This window comes from Condylura cristata, unplaced genomic scaffold (assembly GCF_000260355.1).
Source record: "Condylura cristata isolate star-nosed mole 26May11 unplaced genomic scaffold, ConCri1.0 scaffold00006, whole genome shotgun sequence".
Taxonomy (NCBI): Eukaryota; Metazoa; Chordata; class Mammalia; order Eulipotyphla; family Talpidae; genus Condylura; species Condylura cristata.
The window spans coordinates 45204599-45221487 of NW_004567107.1; the positions used below are offsets into that span (position 1 = coordinate 45204599).

Consider the following 16889-nt stretch of genomic DNA (forward strand, 5'->3'; position numbering starts at 1 on the left):
ATTAAAGCATGGAAAAATTGAATAGCTATATCTATCTTTTAGTGTGGACACACTGTCTATATATACATAGACACCCTATGAAGTATGGATATATATGTATATATGTTAGCAGCAACTTTATACTTTGCGCCTCCCTGTTGATTCTAAAATCAAAAGAAAGTTCTCTTTGAAGAGAATGGGTACTTTCTTACCAATCAAAACTGAACATAAGTGTGAAAGTAATATCTGAGAGACTGATACTGTAGATTGAGTATTGCACAAAAATGTGCAAATTTTCATATTTGATATTTCTACAGCAAGATATTACAGGTAAGTTATACAGCTTAAAAAAACCTACGATTTGGAAATAAAAAATGAAGAGTTATGTAACTTTTTTTAAAATTCACTTTATCGAATGATACATTTGTTAAAAAAAAAGTTTACACAGTTAAAAATGAAGCACAGGTAGGTCAGCAGTATCTTTACAATACTAAAAAACTAAATCAAATACTTTCTTGTGGAAACATTCCCCCCTTTCCCCCTAAAATGTTAATATGAGCAGTATGGTGGGAAGGGGTGATGTCAAAGCAGAGTCCATTCTATCATAAGAAGCTACACCAGCAAACATCTGGCCCTGCACCATCTGGCATTTCCTCCTCACGCCTCTCGAGCAATTCTGAACAAGATGGTGGTTCTTTGCTGTGATTTCTTCTTCCCTTGAAGATGAATCCTCGAGGTATCTGTCAATAAAATCCTTCAGATTCCTCGTCAGTCAGGATTCTCTATTGTGTTTCAGGTTAGATTGTTAAATTGAAGTCTTGGTCCACCTGGAAGAGTTTTTTTTTTTTTTTTTTTTTTTAAATTTGTTTTGTGTGTAATAGTCCCACTAAGTGGTAGTTAGCTAGAAGTTAAGAGGACTTCTCAAGTGCCCTGTATGGCTCAGAAGAGACTCCGTGGATATTGAAGGGCCTGCAGTCAAAATCCAAAATGGGTCAGGGGTTTCTACGTTGCATAGTGATCAAAGCTGCCCAGGTACTCAAGTGCGGCCCGATAGCAGAACTGATACTGATCCTGCAGGGGACAAAGGAGAGACCGTGAGTTCACTCTAATAGAAGAGTGAAAAGTCAACTTCAGTTACCTCCAGTTGGAAGTGAAAATCATTACTTCGGTCATTTCAGTGAGAGCAGAACAAGTCGCGCCATGGCGTGCTTACTAACATCTATGTGTTTGCTGTTTACCTACTCGACGGAAATTGCTCCCTAGTCCCAAGTAGTGACAGCATGAGTGAACACTGTCTACACAGGTAGTAGCAGTACTGCTAAATGAACTCCTTAAACATGTATTGCTTGTTTTGATGATTCCTTTTCAGGTTGTACATATTGGGAAGCTGATACAACATTCTGAAGAAAAGGTGAATTCATGAAACAGGTACATCTGACGTAAGGCAGCGAGATCTACTACCTGGTGAGTGACCTCAGATACACAAAGCCATTCACATAAGGTGCCTTCAAACTCTTCAGCCCTGAAAGTGACCTCACACAACATCAAGTATTTGGTCTAAATCAGTGTAGCTGCTAGTGGTCTGTACTAAAAAGGCCTATAGTGAAGTTACAATGGCATGAAACATGTTTAGACATGAAAAGAATAGTTAGGTTTGAGCATTTTTAGGGATAGAAAAATTATAATTTACAGATGAGACAGGATAAGAAAAAGTAGGAATTCCCCATTAAGAAAACTTATTTTCAGTAGCCAATGGGGCTGAAAGTAGATCATTTCTATTTTGCTTAAATGTGCATTTTCCTATAATAAAAATGGTAATGCAAAATAAATGGAGTTTTCTTTCATATCTTGTCACAGTAACTTGCTTGGCTAAGTGTTCAGGCTTTTTAAACGTCCAATTTCCCACTGTCACCCCAACAACCATTAAGTTTCTCAGGCTGACATAATATTTTGAGTACTGCAAGCCAAATGCTTGTACTATTTTGAAAACAAAGTCTGGGAGCTATCGTAGGTGATAAATTTAGGAATACATTGGGTAGTTTGGTGGCCTTTCGAGGGACAGAAACACCATATTAGCCTTCAAAATGAATGGTGAACACACTTGCTAAGTCATGAGTTTTTATTATTCTGAGAAATGAACATGTCTGTATTAACTACTGGGATAAAAAAATGAGGGAATAAGAGCCAATATTTAAATATTTATAATGACTGCTGTGAAGAAATGAAATATAGAACAGTTAATGTCTAACATGTAGGTATTTTTAGAAAATGAAAGGGAGTAAAACGGGCCAAGAGTCAATTACATGGAGGTATTGTTTAGTTTGTGCTACAGATCTGAATTACTGTCATTTTCATAGGCCCAAAATGGTAACTGTCACAATTTAACATGGTTCCCACCTAGTGATGGTCGCTCAATAGTAATGTTTAGACTGACATTTAAGGTGGGGTAAATGAGGTTTTAAAATAATGAACAAATTGATAATTATTCTATAGTAGTTTCTTGTAGTTTGCTTCTGGTACTGAGTATTTGGTTTTCAGGGTGCACTGACTAGTAAAATTTGATGTGACAGATTTTTTTCTTTCTCACCTCTGTCTGCACCATGGCTGGTCGTTGTGTTCTTAACATTTTGACAGTCTGGAAGATATCTACAACACCTTCATATCTCATTCTTTCCAAAACAATGCTTAGTGTTATGAAGACTCCTGTTCTTCCAACGCCCGCACTGTTAACAATAATGGAGACAATGTTAACTGAATGACACACTTGTGTTAGCCACATTTGCTTGAGGATGAATGTGTGTCTACTATCTTCCATATTAGAGGTTTTTCCATAGCAATGCTTAAGAAAATGTTTATCATTAGGTTCATGGAATACCTCACGGTGATGTGTTCTCGTAATATTTGAGAATAAATCAAAAGATTCCATTTAAAAACTAGGATTATATACTACTTTGGAAAGACCCAGGAAACCTACATAAAAGAAGGGTAAGTAAAATTCTATTGTTATTCTTACAGGCCCTGAAATTGTAGCTCTTGACTCATTCAAAAAGGGTAGTGTGGAGATTATATAAGTAAATAATGTTTTATCTAAAACATAATCTAAATGAAACGTTGTAATTCAGTGAGTCATATACTTAAGTACTTTTTTGAGATACTAAGTTTATTTCCACATTATTTGAAGATTTCAAGAATTGTAACTGCCATTATAATAGAAAATCACTTTTTTTTTGTTCTTAAGGTATAGCAAAGTATCTAGGGTTTAGGAGAAAAGTGTATAATGTGAAATAATGCATGGGTGCAGGCTGTAGAAATGGATGGTTTCCTTTATTTGGGGATGTTCTGACAGGTATAATACAAGTAGTGTTTCTTTATAATGTACTTCTGCTTAGATTTTTTTTAGAATAGGCAGTCTTTTTGAAGCTGAGAATGTATAGCAGCAATCCGTTAAGCTAAAGTAGATAACCTTGAAAAACCGTTAATTATGAAATACTGCGATTGGTGTTCTTTGTGTTGAATGATCCAGGTACTTCAGTCTGTGTTACCATGATTTTATTGCTCAACTGTAATAAGACCATTCCTAATTTTCTACTCGGTGGTTTCACAGAAGTCTTTAAATGATAACATGTCAAGCATTAATGCTACAGGAGTGTTTAATACTTATATATGTATACTTATGAAAATAACTATAGTTTAAAATATGTACATATATTCTTATACATTACAAAGTTATGTGAAAGATGAGCAGGAATACTCAGGCAGTACAATTGACCACATTTGAGTATGTGATTTCATGTTTCATTTCCTAAATATTCTTTGCAACTCAATTTCCCTACTGCCACAGTTACTTCTATGATGGTACAATTGAAACTAGAGCTCACATACTTTGGGTCTTAACAATTCTATTATTTTTGAGATCCAGTTGAAACTGTAATGAACTTTTGGAGTATAAAGATATCAAGTACTTAGTCTTCAGTTTGTTTAAATGCTTTATTTAATTAACTTTAGTAAATTAGTTTGCATATCAATTTTCTAAATCACTAAATTTATATAGTAACCTTCCTTTCTGAACTATTTACTATTTGTATTAAATGCAATGACTTGAATTATAAAATGTTGTGGAAAGTATTGGAAATAATTAACTTAAAGGTGCTTCATTTTCTGATACAGAAACAATTTTAAATGGGGCTACCACTCTAATTATTTATTGACTAGAAAAATTAGTATTAATGACTACTTATGCTTTTCCGTAGAAAAGAAATAGCAGACAGGATAGTTACCAGGGTGATGTTATAGAAAACAAGATAAGGAAAATAATGTAATTTGGTACTCCATGATGTTTCTAGAGATTGAGTGCAATGAGTAAATAGCAAAACATACTGTACCATTTGTTATTGCAGGGGTTTTTTCTCCCCAAAACGCTTTTCTAAGAGTTCACAGTATGCATTTTTCAAATACATGTGGCTGTGGTAACTGAATCGTTTGGGCCTACGTAAAGTGTGAGTAATAACTCCACAAATAAACATTTTACTAAGGTAAGTCTATGTAGAAGTCACAGGAAATATTCGGGGGCAAGGTTTTCTTATATAAAGTCACCCCCTTTTATCTACACGATACTTCATCTCCATGTAGGTTATTAAATTTGCTCTTTCTCCAATGTGCCCAATGCACTTTGTTCCTCCAACCTCAATACACCCAGCAAGGTCCTTACTCACAAAGGAAACTTGTAATTATTAACGCACCTGCAGTGGACAGAAATGGGTCCGTCCTGGCCAAATTGCTCTTTTGTTTTATGGACTTGTCCAATAAAATCAATAAATCCTTCTCCAGACTTTGGCACTCCTTGCTCTGGCCAGTCAGTGAACTGGAACTGCCTCACCGTTCGGGACTGACCATCCTTGTGATAACCACAAAAAAAGGATGTTAAGAGGATTCAGCCAGTATGCATACCCCAACTTCAGGTATGATTTTTTTTTCCCAAAATGAAAAAAATAGAAACATTTTTAATTACACACAGTACTCTTGTGTTCTTAGCACATTTTGAAAATACAGTTACAAACTTGGGTTCTCACCAACCACAGACCGTATTTTACAGTGACTGGATTCCATTCATTGTAGTTGGTACTGACAAGAGCATCTGCTGTGCTGATGCACAGGTTCGGAGGCATGGTTTATGTAAATAGGCAATGAGTATTAGTCATACATACCAATGGCACAAAAACATGCTATATTATAGAAGTCTGGCCTTCCTAAAATTGAGACAAAACACTTCTCAGTCCTATAACAATGATTTGGTATCCCTTGTGGAATTTTACAGGCTTTTAGATGGTTAACTATAATGATGCCCATGAACTCTGTCTTGAAGTAGTAGAGGGCTAGGACCTTATATTCCAAGCACATAACCTTCTGTTGATTACTGTGAGCAGATTAAACTAAGAGAAGAGTAGTGAAGAAATTGCTGGTCCCTGCCTCCAGAAATGGTGGGTAAGTTTCAAGGACTGCATTTGTGACTCTCTTAGACCTACCTTCACATGGCATAGGGACTTTGTCCATTCAACCAACCGAGTGGAATCCACAAGAGGATTCCTAGCTACTATTATTGGGGGTGGAAATAAAACAGGTTAACTTACATATTTACTTCCTGGGGATAAATGCATAAGCCCTTGCTATTTGGACAAGCAGCTACCTGTTTAGCAATATTTCATTTGCTAACTTGCTTCCCAAACTTGTATGTGAAGATTATAAACACACCTGGAGCACAGACAACAGAAGCCATGGCAGCTGAGAAAACGACACAATTCAAGAGGAATAGTGAAGTTATTGGTTGTGCAGCCTGCCTCTACTCTTTAGCATTATACATGGTGAGTGACTTTTCAAGCAGTGTATTTATAATTTCACATACCTAGTTTCATATTCTTTTAGCGTAATTTTCTTGTTAATGATGGAGTATTTAATACTCTCTGGAATTAATATATTTGTCATCTGGGACAGACTGTTAAACCAATTTCTCTTTAGGTCAACAACAAAGGGCAGGCTTTGGACATTAGCAGACAATGTCTAAACATGATTATTCTGGAAAGCAGTTTTCTCAACTAATAAACAATTATTTAAGTAAATAGTTGTACTGTGCAGGTTGCATTCAACTTACCTGCCTTGACACTTCTAAAGGCTTTGGACTGATCCTATCCTTAAGGTGTGTTTATAATCAAGTTTTGCAAGTGACTAGAGGCAATGATATTAAAACTTATGCATGCAATATTTCAGATGAGGCCTGAACCTTGGACTCAGAAATCTATATATAAATGCAAAATGAAAATTGGGCAGCAAGGGTCATGGGAACACACAGGCATATCAGTGCACCGAAGGAAAAACCATTCCAGGAATCAAATTACTATATGCCAAGTTTGTCAGATTGTTCTAAGAAATGGCATTTGCTTTGCAATTTCAAAAACATAGCAAATTAATTTCTAAGCCCACAAAACTTAAAAAGGCTTTAGAAAACAACAAAATATTTACAACCTCAAGTACTGAAGAGAATAAAGTGAGTAGAAGCACAGCTGACCATTTGGTAAGTGATTCCCTGTGCACTCACCAAGGGTCTCCCTAAACTTGGGGTGCCAGAGGTTATATTTGACAGGGAGCCAAGGCAGAGTTGCTAAGAATAATTGCCAGAGAGAGAAGTTCCGTAGGATGAATAATTTCTTTATGTCAGTGGTGAAAAGAAGACGACTGCCCACTTACCCTGGCATCTGTGACCTTGAATTCTCTTAGGATGTACTGTGGCATGTTGTACTCAGCCATGGGGTCGACAACAAAGTACTGGTATCTTGCAGAGCGTTCTGCTGGCCAATATTGGTGACATTTCTCCTAGAAGGAGAAATGATTAATGGTAAAACTTTAAGTGTCAATTTGTAAAGTGTTTATGTCAATCTATATGACTTTTGCTTTTATAATAAAAATCAAAATTCAAGTAAATTTCAATGGCATATGACTCATTTTCTCTGTGCTACCCTACACACTTTAATAATTGCCCAACGGTATCAACATATAAAATGTGCTTAATACAGATCAATTAAATACAAACCAACCTGATTCATTTTAAGTGCATGAAACTGGGCTATAAGCAGTTTTTGTAACTTGACTATGTTTCACAAAAATCTCAAATTTGCTCTTCTCTGTGGCCTTTGAAAGCTACATTGTAGATGCATCTCTATGGCAAAATGCACCTATTTAATTAGCATAAGTTTGCAGAGGTGTATCTGAAATTCCTTACAAAAATTAATTACATGTAACTTGAAAACACTATGTTCAATGAAGACACTGTACTTACTCTGACTGTGCTTTACTGAAAACAAAGCATTGGCTCTTCCTTCATAACACACAATTATATAACTTAATGTGGTTTTTCAGGTTAGAAACCAACACAGGAACAAATGACAGAGAATGTCCACCATCCTGTGCATAAAAACGACAATGGCATATGGGTGATTAAATGAAATCCTCGTTTTGAGGAGATACTTACTCTGCCCATCTCCCGCAGTTTGGTGAGCATCACAACAATTGTAGAATTGTGTTCCCAGAGCATCCTCCAGAAGTCTTCGGTGGTCTCTGCCAAGGGTCCCTGGGTAGCGATGTAGGCTTTCTGTTGTCTGTATCACAAAGAATGAATGAAAGGAGCCAGTCACATAATTCTGAGTATACACATAGGCTCACACTTACACAGGATTCCAGTGATCAAATGAAAACCTATTAATTTGATTACAGTAAATTCCAGTTAGATTATACAATCATATATAAACATTTAATACATTTTGGAGACGTAGCAGAAGAAACTTCTTTGTTAATATCAAAGTATGTTTTTATCATGAGTCACAAGTATCATTTAAACATTTACTTGTGCAGTTTTTTTTTTAATAATGCTGACAATTACATTTGTGAAATATGGTTCAAAAGTACTTCTTTATTAACTCCCTCATATCCACATGGCTTTGGAAACTAGAATGCAGCAAGCCAAATTAAAAACTTCACGAGTGCAGCTGTTCATTCCTACCCAAAATAATGATAAACAAAACCAAGGGACTGAATGCTGACTTATGCACAAAGAAAATGCTTTGACTTGAGATGAAATTCATTCAGGAGAAGAAACTAGGGCACATGTAAATATCAAGACTTTGGACTGTCAGGGGATCAAGAGTTTATACCTGTATCCATCAATAAAACTGGCATTGATGTAATCAGATCCTTCTACCCCTCGGATAGGCTGCAGGCATACCCTTGTAGATTCATATGGCATAATATTAACAAGGCGATTTTTGAATTTATTACATGGAAGATTGGCACTGATGAATCTTGAGGTGTGAGCTTTAGAGCTGGCTAGCCGCTGTGAAACAGAAAAATCCAAAAAAGACTATTTCAGCCTATGGTTTCAATGCAACATACCCGTTTCTCTCAGTTCTAAATTCTTTATTTTAGAACAAATGATTCTTCAGATTGCATTACCTTTTACTTCTACCTAGTGATGCCACATAGCCTGCTGAATTTTTAAATTTAATGTCGTTAAGAGTATGATCTTTCCATTTAAACTAGACCACAAAAGAGTTCAAGGTATTGTCAGGAAACAAAGAATACACAAGGGAAAGAGGAAGAGTGTTTTATAGTTAGACATCTTAGGAGAAGGTAAAGTGATTCTTAAACTTTCATAATTTCTGAAGTACAAGAAAACAAAGCCACCGCTCGAAGATAATCTCAGAGTGACTTGCTCCTGGGATGACCACGTCACACCTGACACCATACCTTAAATTCAAGCTCCATTCCTGTGACATTCTCTCCTGTTTCTATTTGAGTCAGCTTCTGAATGTAGGCATACAAGTTTCTAGCCGGCACTTCGGTATTTCCACATGTCACTGCTTCTAACAGCGCATCATGGATAAAGATGTACTGGTCCTCAGTCTGAACCATGTAATTCCTCTGGGCTCGCATTAAAGTTACATGGCCATAAATATCTACAGTTTTTTCATGCTTTATTCTTTCTAACATGGCATCTATTACAATGAAACAACCAGTCCGGCCAACTCCTGCACTGTAAGGAAAACAAGGAGAAAAGACAATTAGAAAACAAACATATAAAAAATTATTTTTACTGTTATTATTAACTTGGTTTTAAACCCATTCATCTCATTGAAATAGATATGAGCAACAGGAAGTGAAAAATAATATCAGGTCATAATAACCTGAAGTAACAGAACAACATACAAATTAAAAGTACTTTGGTTTCAAAATGTAAAAATATAAATCCGAATTACTATTTTCATTATTAATGTGACACAAGGAAGACATTATTTTTAAATTGTTATTTGGTAGAACACGCATTAAGCTGTTACTGTAAGACAGACAAAAAATCTACACAGGAGCTATTATTTCACAAAACACCTCATTCTATTTTAGTTTAATTAAATAATAACAGACCATTCAATTAGAAATAACTCATCCTCAAAAACTTAGGAAGCTTTAAGTAAGCCAACGTAATGGGAAGTTGATAAAAATACTAAATGTTGGTGTATACTGAAATTAGTTCTGAATATTCTCAGTAGAAATTATTTTTTCATAGCCCCAGTATTATCTAACTTTGGAATACATGGAGTACAAGATTTCAGGGAACTAAAAGATGCATGTAAATGTCGATTCCTTCCTGTCTGTGCCCATTCAGGGCCATTCCCCAGGGGGCATTCTTTGCTTCTGGCATCTCCTTTCCCTGAGGGCTAGCAGGTTCTGTGTTCTGGACTGAACTTTGGTTTGTTTCACCTTGTTTAGGAGATGACTTGACAGCACTAAATACTCACCTCATTTTTTAGTCACTACACAATATCATCACTGTGTATTGTTGACACGTCACAATTTATTTCATTAAGCCTATTTTAATAAATACTGAGGAGTTATTTTCTCCCATGGATAATGCTTCTTTATTAGTTCAATACCTCTGGATTGCCAGCTAGTTCCTTTTATTAATTCTTAATAAAAAGCACACACACAAAGCACTACAGAGTGTGAATGTGTTTCTTGTTTTACTCCCTTTTCTTCCCACAGTCGAATGGATTTTGAAATTCCAGGTGAAATTCAAGTATCTGTGTGGTAAAATAAAAGCCTCAATCTTTGTTACTGAAAAAGCTCTGAGGTATTTTTTAAACTCCATTACTTCTGGGCTTATGGGTCATTTTCCAGTTGGTGGAACCTGATTCAAAGAGGAGGAGGTGAAAGAGTCAACAGAGCACAAAGACACGATCTGCTGTTCCAGAGAGACAATCTAATTTACTGAACTGGATTACCAAGTCAGGTGGTTGAAACATTGGAATTTCCTCTACTGTTGAAGAGAATACTAATAAAATAAAACATCTGTGTTCTAAAATCTCAAGGAAAGCCCTGTTTGTTTCCTATTGTATCCAGCCCTTTAGTCTGAGTTCATTTCTGTGTCAAGTATGGCTGAATCCAAATTGTTTTACTCCTCTAGATCATGTTCACCTGACTAAGAAAACATACAATTAACAGTACTAGGTACACATTACCATCTTAGACACTAAGCAACAGTCTCCTAAAATTTGTGTAATCTTAAGTGTCCAATTATTTGTCCAGTGTTCACTAATCACTCCACCTCTGTAAGCAGTAAATGACACAGCATTCACTACTTGAGAAAACACATTGACTTAGCTCTCACCAGTAAACATTGCAGACAGAGCTCAGAATCTGTCAGGGCAGACCTTACTGTACAAACTTTCTGTATTTTTAACACAAATAAAAGGATATAATGGTTTTGTGTGTTATGTGAACTATACTGGGAAGACAACAGGGACGAGGAAGGGAAGAACTTGGGGTAGCAAAAGAGAAAGAATGGCTTTTGAAATCTGACTGATGGTTCAGGAGGCCACAAGTGAAATTTTTCATAATGTTGATGAGTCAACTGAAGGATGATTGTACCAGGACATCAGTTGAATGAGTCTAATGATCCCTAGGATGCCCAAATCCACTGAAATGGCGATTTCTCTTAAGCACCAAGTGGCTGTAAGAATAATACATAAGTATTACAAAAAAAAAAAAAACAACAACTTTTATTTACTACCAAGTAATACTGATCAAATATAGCTTCCATTCTGAAGCCCTGCAAAATTAAGACTAGGTTTAGTGCAAACTGATCTAGCTATTTTAAAATTGCTTATAAATTATGTTCAGTGTCAGAGGGTCTCTGAACATTAATGCCAAACTCCAAATCACAGACTGAAATAACATTGAGATGACATGCAAAAGCCTAATAAACAAAGTCTTAGAAATAATAATACGTGTCTTAGAACAAAGCCAACTGAAAATATGATCTAAGCATTAAAATTGAGCTCCGCAAGTCTACTGGTCCCAATGCCAAGATCCATGAAACACCATTTTCCTTTTGCTTTGTTCTACTGAAGAAACGTGTGAAATGTTCAGTCTCCCTAACCCTTCCCACTTTTCCATTTTCTCACTCCCCAGGTAAGAATCACCTCACTGTCTCAGGTGTACAATAGATCATGTCTTGAAAGCAAGGCTGCATTCTTGTTATCTTCATATGCCCTGTATCAAGTATGCAGACAAAGTCTAATAATGTGTGTAAAATAGATGAGTGACTTACTCATCGGCAGGGAGAGCTTCTGGAATAAACAGCCTATCCAAGTTCTGTACAACTATGGAAGAACAACTTGCCAGTCAGAGAAAGAGAACCTACATTTGACAAAGGTTCAGAACCACACAGATAATGCCTGGCGACTGATTCATAGTTTCAGAGAGGAAGAGAGGAGGACATTGTGTATTTTCAGTGTCTTGGTATCCAACATGCCACCACATTGTAATTGAAAAAAACTGAGACAGTCTAGGAAAGGGGGTGGCCCCCATGTTTGCCAGGCTCTAAGTCTATGAATAATGTCCCTTTTCCTTTTTTGTGTATCTTTCTAAACTGTTTTCTAATTGTGTACTGTTCCTGAGTGCAACTTCATACAATTCTTCCCAGTAGAAAACACACCGTAAACTTTATAACTGAGCCCTATGTATTATGTCAACTCAGGGTAATGGCAGACATATTTTCTCAAAACAGGCATCAGGGAGCATTCAAATGTCTGCATGATGCATGATTCTGTATGCTGGCAGAAAAAAAAAATCCCCCTAGGGTCTTGCAAACTTGATAAGTCAAGCTTCAAATAATAGTAACCTCTTCATGATGGTGATGATACACATTTTTAAAAAGCATACGGGGGAAAAAAAAAAAAAAAAACATGTGCCTGAGTCTACATCACAAGTTATGTAATGAAAATAAACATGAGAGATTATTCATTCTGCAAAACTTATTTTTTCTTCCTAAGCCGAAGTATTTACTGCCTCATTTTGCTATGTCTATGGAAGAGAATAAGCCAACCCTTAAAATTTAATGTGTTATCTCTTCTCTAAAATGAACATTTTTGTTTTTTCCCCCCAATGTTATAGGGATTTCTTAATTTGAAGCAAGACCACAAACTTCCAGATAGTGTCTTCAGATACTATTACCAAAAGCTATGTGTCCTTGGCAAAGTCATTTAACTTCTTCCCTGTTTTCCCATTTCTCTTAGATTGTGACAGTGAAAATAAACTCTAGTAAATTGATAAGTATTCAGTTGAATTAAACATACTGAATGTTTAAAGCTTAAAGGAAGGGCAGTTACTTTGCAGGTACAAACACCATTTTAAAATTCTACTTCTGAGGCAAACAACAGGAATCAGTAATATTAACACTGGGGAAATTATGATTGAATCACCAGAGACTCACTTTAGATTAAGCTTTACAAATTTTGCTTTAAACTATACTCTCAAGCTGCTCTCACTTCTCTCTCCATAACTCCAATAAAAAATTTTACTTTTGAAGCACTTTCTGCTTTCATATACATATCGCCATGCTACATTAGTTAAGTGTCTTCCCATGCCCCCAGTCTTGGTACCCAGATAGCACTTGGCAAATGTCTGTCAATTTCCTTTCCTGTTCTGTGATTCATAATATTTACAAACTGCCCTGAAGTAATATGGCTGATGGTAATAGCCAGAGACAACAATGGGGTTCTGAGATGCTAAACTTTAGCCCACATCTCATTGTAGATCATGGTTTCATGCTGTGTTCTGCCACTGGGTCAGGTAACCGTTGTCAGTTAGGTTGACTTTGTCATACTCTCCAAATCACCCCTTTCTTTGTATTTAAACAGCCTTAGGTCAGGCTCCCAACAAAACACTTGGGTTTTCCACTTGAAGGGAGTATGGAATGTCAGATATTTGCCTTAATTGTCTCAAACACATTCACTTGCAACATGTGTACACAAAATCAGCCAAAATAACTATGACTCCTGTGTAATGATTCCATTGACTCTTCACAACAGGAATGAGTCTCTATCAAGTTGAAAGCAAAATCAAAGATAAGCTCTAAACAGCTTTAGAAATCTCCAAGTCCTCTTTTAGCCTCTGTCTCAGCAAGTTATTTTTTCCTCAAGCTGATTAACCTTCTGCCTCTCTGAATTGATCCACAGTATCTCCCCCTCTCACCTTTCTCTGTCAGCCCCCAAGCTGTGAGCAATGCCCCCAATGTTCTGTCCTCTTTGTCTCTCATTCTCTTAATAGTTCAGCAATAATTTTCAAAAAAAATGGCCCCTAAAGTCCTAGCCCTTTCTTTTGAGTGCAAGAGAAGAGCATTTTCCAACCACCCTCAGGCTTCTCTGGTAACCGATTCCAAGATTAATGGACATCATCTCGGCTCAGATCTTCTCTTACCACTGTCACTCTAGCTGCAACATTCAAGTCTAAAATTTAAGAATTGATTTAAAAAATAAATAAATAAATCATACATTTCCATGCATTCAACTTCTACAGTTTTATTCAACTATCCATCACTGACTTGCTGGACCTGGCAAAAATCAATGTTAAAAGTCTCAATGTTGCTTGAATATAGAGAAAATTAAGTTAATATTTAAAACACATCACAACTATATTCCTGGTCTCTTCGAGGTGAGTATCTACAATAGTGTTTCACTGAGCATATCTCCCAGCTTTGCATTGAGTGATGTCACCTTTGCAGCTTGAAATCAGTCGTGGTGGGAGTATTTACATACCAACTTGATTGCAAATACTATCTTTATTCCTTCCCTTCCCCCAACCCCTCCAAAGTGGGTTCTTACACTATATCATGTTGCACCAACTATCCTTACCCTAATTCATCCATCATCACTGCCCTGGGACAGACAACAAAGTGCTCATTACCTTCTTTCGTCCACATGTGCTGTACACTCTCATGGGACGCTCAGGCTCTCACACCAGCAATATTCCCTGAGCGTTCACTGTGTGCCAACACATCGGGGCACTGAAAGCAAGATCAACTGACACTTTCTTTGTAGAGAGGATGGCGTAGTGGGTTCCACACTCACATAGGCACTGTCATGGCTGTGCAAGGACACCGCTGACATGCAACCATCACTCAGAAGACAGTTTTGACTGGACATGCAACCTGTCCAGCACATTAATTTTGGCCTTCTCACTTCCCAAACTGTGAGAAAACAGATTACTGATGCTTTAGGCACCCCGTCTATGGTACTTTGTTATGGCAGCACTGGCAGATGAGCGCAATACAGGACAAGGAATGATTTGCTGAGTCAAGAAAGGTGGACAAGCTTTAGAAGCAGGAGAGTAAATACCAGTGTCTCTAGAGTGGAATGTAGCTTACCATATTTGAGTTATTAAAGGAAAGCCAGGTGAGTGGAAAGCAGGAGGGAAAATGGTCTACAAATTAATTTTTGTTGAGGTTTCTAATATTTTAATTAAATGCATAACTTGACAGCAACTGTTTAACTTTGTACATGTTCATAGTTTGCATGTATGTCAAAGCTAATTCTCTTCTTGAGTTCTTTGCATTTATACATTTATTACTTAGTTAGAATATGAGTAATTTTTCATATAAAATAGACAAACAGTAGAATTTCTCATCCTTGCATAGCTGAGAAATTGCTTGTCCTTAGTAGCAACAATTTGGTTATGTACAGGATTATTGGTCCATCATTCTTCCAAACTCTAAACATATTGTTCTATGGTCCTTACACTTTAACTGATTCTGATCTTTGGGAGCAATTTTTGCTTCAAATATTTATAGATTTGTTTTTCATTTAACTTGCATAATCAAAACCTTTATCTTCATCTATCAAGTACTGCATATCTCTTAGGCAGTACTTTTATTCAAGTATTCACAGCTTTCCCTCAGTTCCAGGCAAATTAAACATACTTTTATCTTTCCTACCCCTGGGCTTTTGCTAATACACATCCTTCTACCTCCTTAGCATCTCTACCTATAGATAATTTCCCTTCATTAATACCCACTGCATATTATACAGACTTGATCAAGACCTTCCCTGAGTTTCTCCTCCTGGATCTCTATCACACATACCACATTGTCACATATATGTCCTTGTTTCTTTGTGAGTATTTGCTTCTGGCTATGTTCTTTATGTTCTTTATGATAATACTCTCCTTGAGGGGAAGGACAGAAGCTGCTCATCTCCCTTGCATTTGACAGTGTTTCAAAGCAGTTTTCAGGGACCAAGAGACCAAGGGTACTTAAGTTTTGAGGCAAAACTTGACAATATAAGGCCTCTTCTTCATCAACGACACATATAGGAACATTCCCAAAGCCTTCACTTTGAGAATTTTCCTTAGACACATGTTTTCAAAGATGAAGGGAATTCTTATAATTTGATAAGATAGAAAAAAATCTGTTCTTATGCTTTAGTTGTTCACAAGTAATCAACTTTGGCACTACTTTTTCTTAGGAAATAGAATGCTGAAAATTCAGTCTACTTTTGTTTGAATTTCCAAGTTCCTGTGGCAGCACATATTTTTACTTCCTTCTTCAATTTATCCTTTTTCCCCCCATCAGTATCTGAGTGCAGTGCACCTCTCAAAATGAAGGATTGCAGTTCTAAAAGCAAATGCATTTTTCTTTGATCCTGAGAAACTCAGCTCCCCGTAGCAGCGATAATGACGGAACCCTATTTAGTGCTGTTTGTTTTTCATCATTTCAACAGCCTTCAACCTGAAACATGATAAGAACAGCAAAACTGATAAACCACGCTTATTTTTATCTGTTTTCTGTCGGAATAGTTGCCAAGCACAGAGAGAGATTTTTCTAAATATCTTTAAAAAAGGAGTGTATAACCCTGTGCTTCAGGCTGAGGCCAGCACAATTCAGAACATTTATTATGTTACAGAAAATTCTGGCAAAAAAGGGAAGAGGATAGCACTTTTAAATCAAGTCTAACATTATGTTGGTCCCTGTTAGCCCTACAGTAAAACCAGTTTTCTAATCTACTTTCCAGTGAGGGCAATAATTTCACTAAAACAAATCAAATTATTGCCAAACTTTTGCTAGAAAAAAATTCTCAATTTCAGTGAGTGATAGACATGCTAGTGTTTACAAGCTGAGACTACGCAATCCATTAAACAAGTGCGCCTCCTAGGAAATTGTTATTACTTCAATATTATCATTCATCCAGTTACAACATTTGTTTTCAATTTCTAAAAACATGATTGAGTTAGTCCCATGAGTTGAAATATGCTTAATGTCCCGTGATGTGATCTGGTAGTAATGTACAAAAAGAAAAAAAACAAAATAAGAGGCACGAGGGGACTATTGTCATAAAATCATTCTGGGGATGTGCTTAAAAATGGGCTTTTATGATGAATCTGGTTGAGTTTCAAAGCTGAACCTTAACTGACACTTCACTGACCTGGCAACAAAATACTAGAGAATGAAAAAAATTAACCAGGATTTAAGCATTGCAAAGACGGCAAAAATATGGACCAAAAATCTTGTGAGCATTTAATGCCTTTATCAACTCACA

At 36.4% G+C, this 16889-nt stretch overlaps 1 protein-coding gene across 3 annotated transcripts in view; it reads right to left on the minus strand.

The window, feature by feature from the left end:
* Window positions 1–388: 388 nt before the first annotated feature.
* The window catches only part of PTPRD (protein tyrosine phosphatase, receptor type, D), a 1952036-nt gene continuing 1935535 nt past the window's right edge, over window positions 389–16889 (minus strand). For 2 of the 3 annotated variants that reach the window (XM_004677659.2, XM_004677657.2), the window contains 7 exons: window positions 8770–9055; window positions 8178–8356; window positions 7499–7625; window positions 6718–6843; window positions 4719–4873; window positions 2567–2702; window positions 392–1050 (listed from right to left, as the gene is read on the minus strand). In XM_004677659.2, coding sequence (XP_004677716.2) covers window positions 982–1050; window positions 2567–2702; window positions 4719–4873; window positions 6718–6843; window positions 7499–7625; window positions 8178–8356; window positions 8770–9055 — 1078 coding nt within the window. In that variant the 3' untranslated portion in view covers window positions 392–981. Of the gene's footprint in view, window positions 1051–2566; window positions 2703–4718; window positions 4874–6717; window positions 6844–7498; window positions 7626–8177; window positions 8357–8769; window positions 9056–16889 lie in introns of all 3 variants that reach the window. The other variant, XM_012721366.1, reaches the window with a different exon arrangement.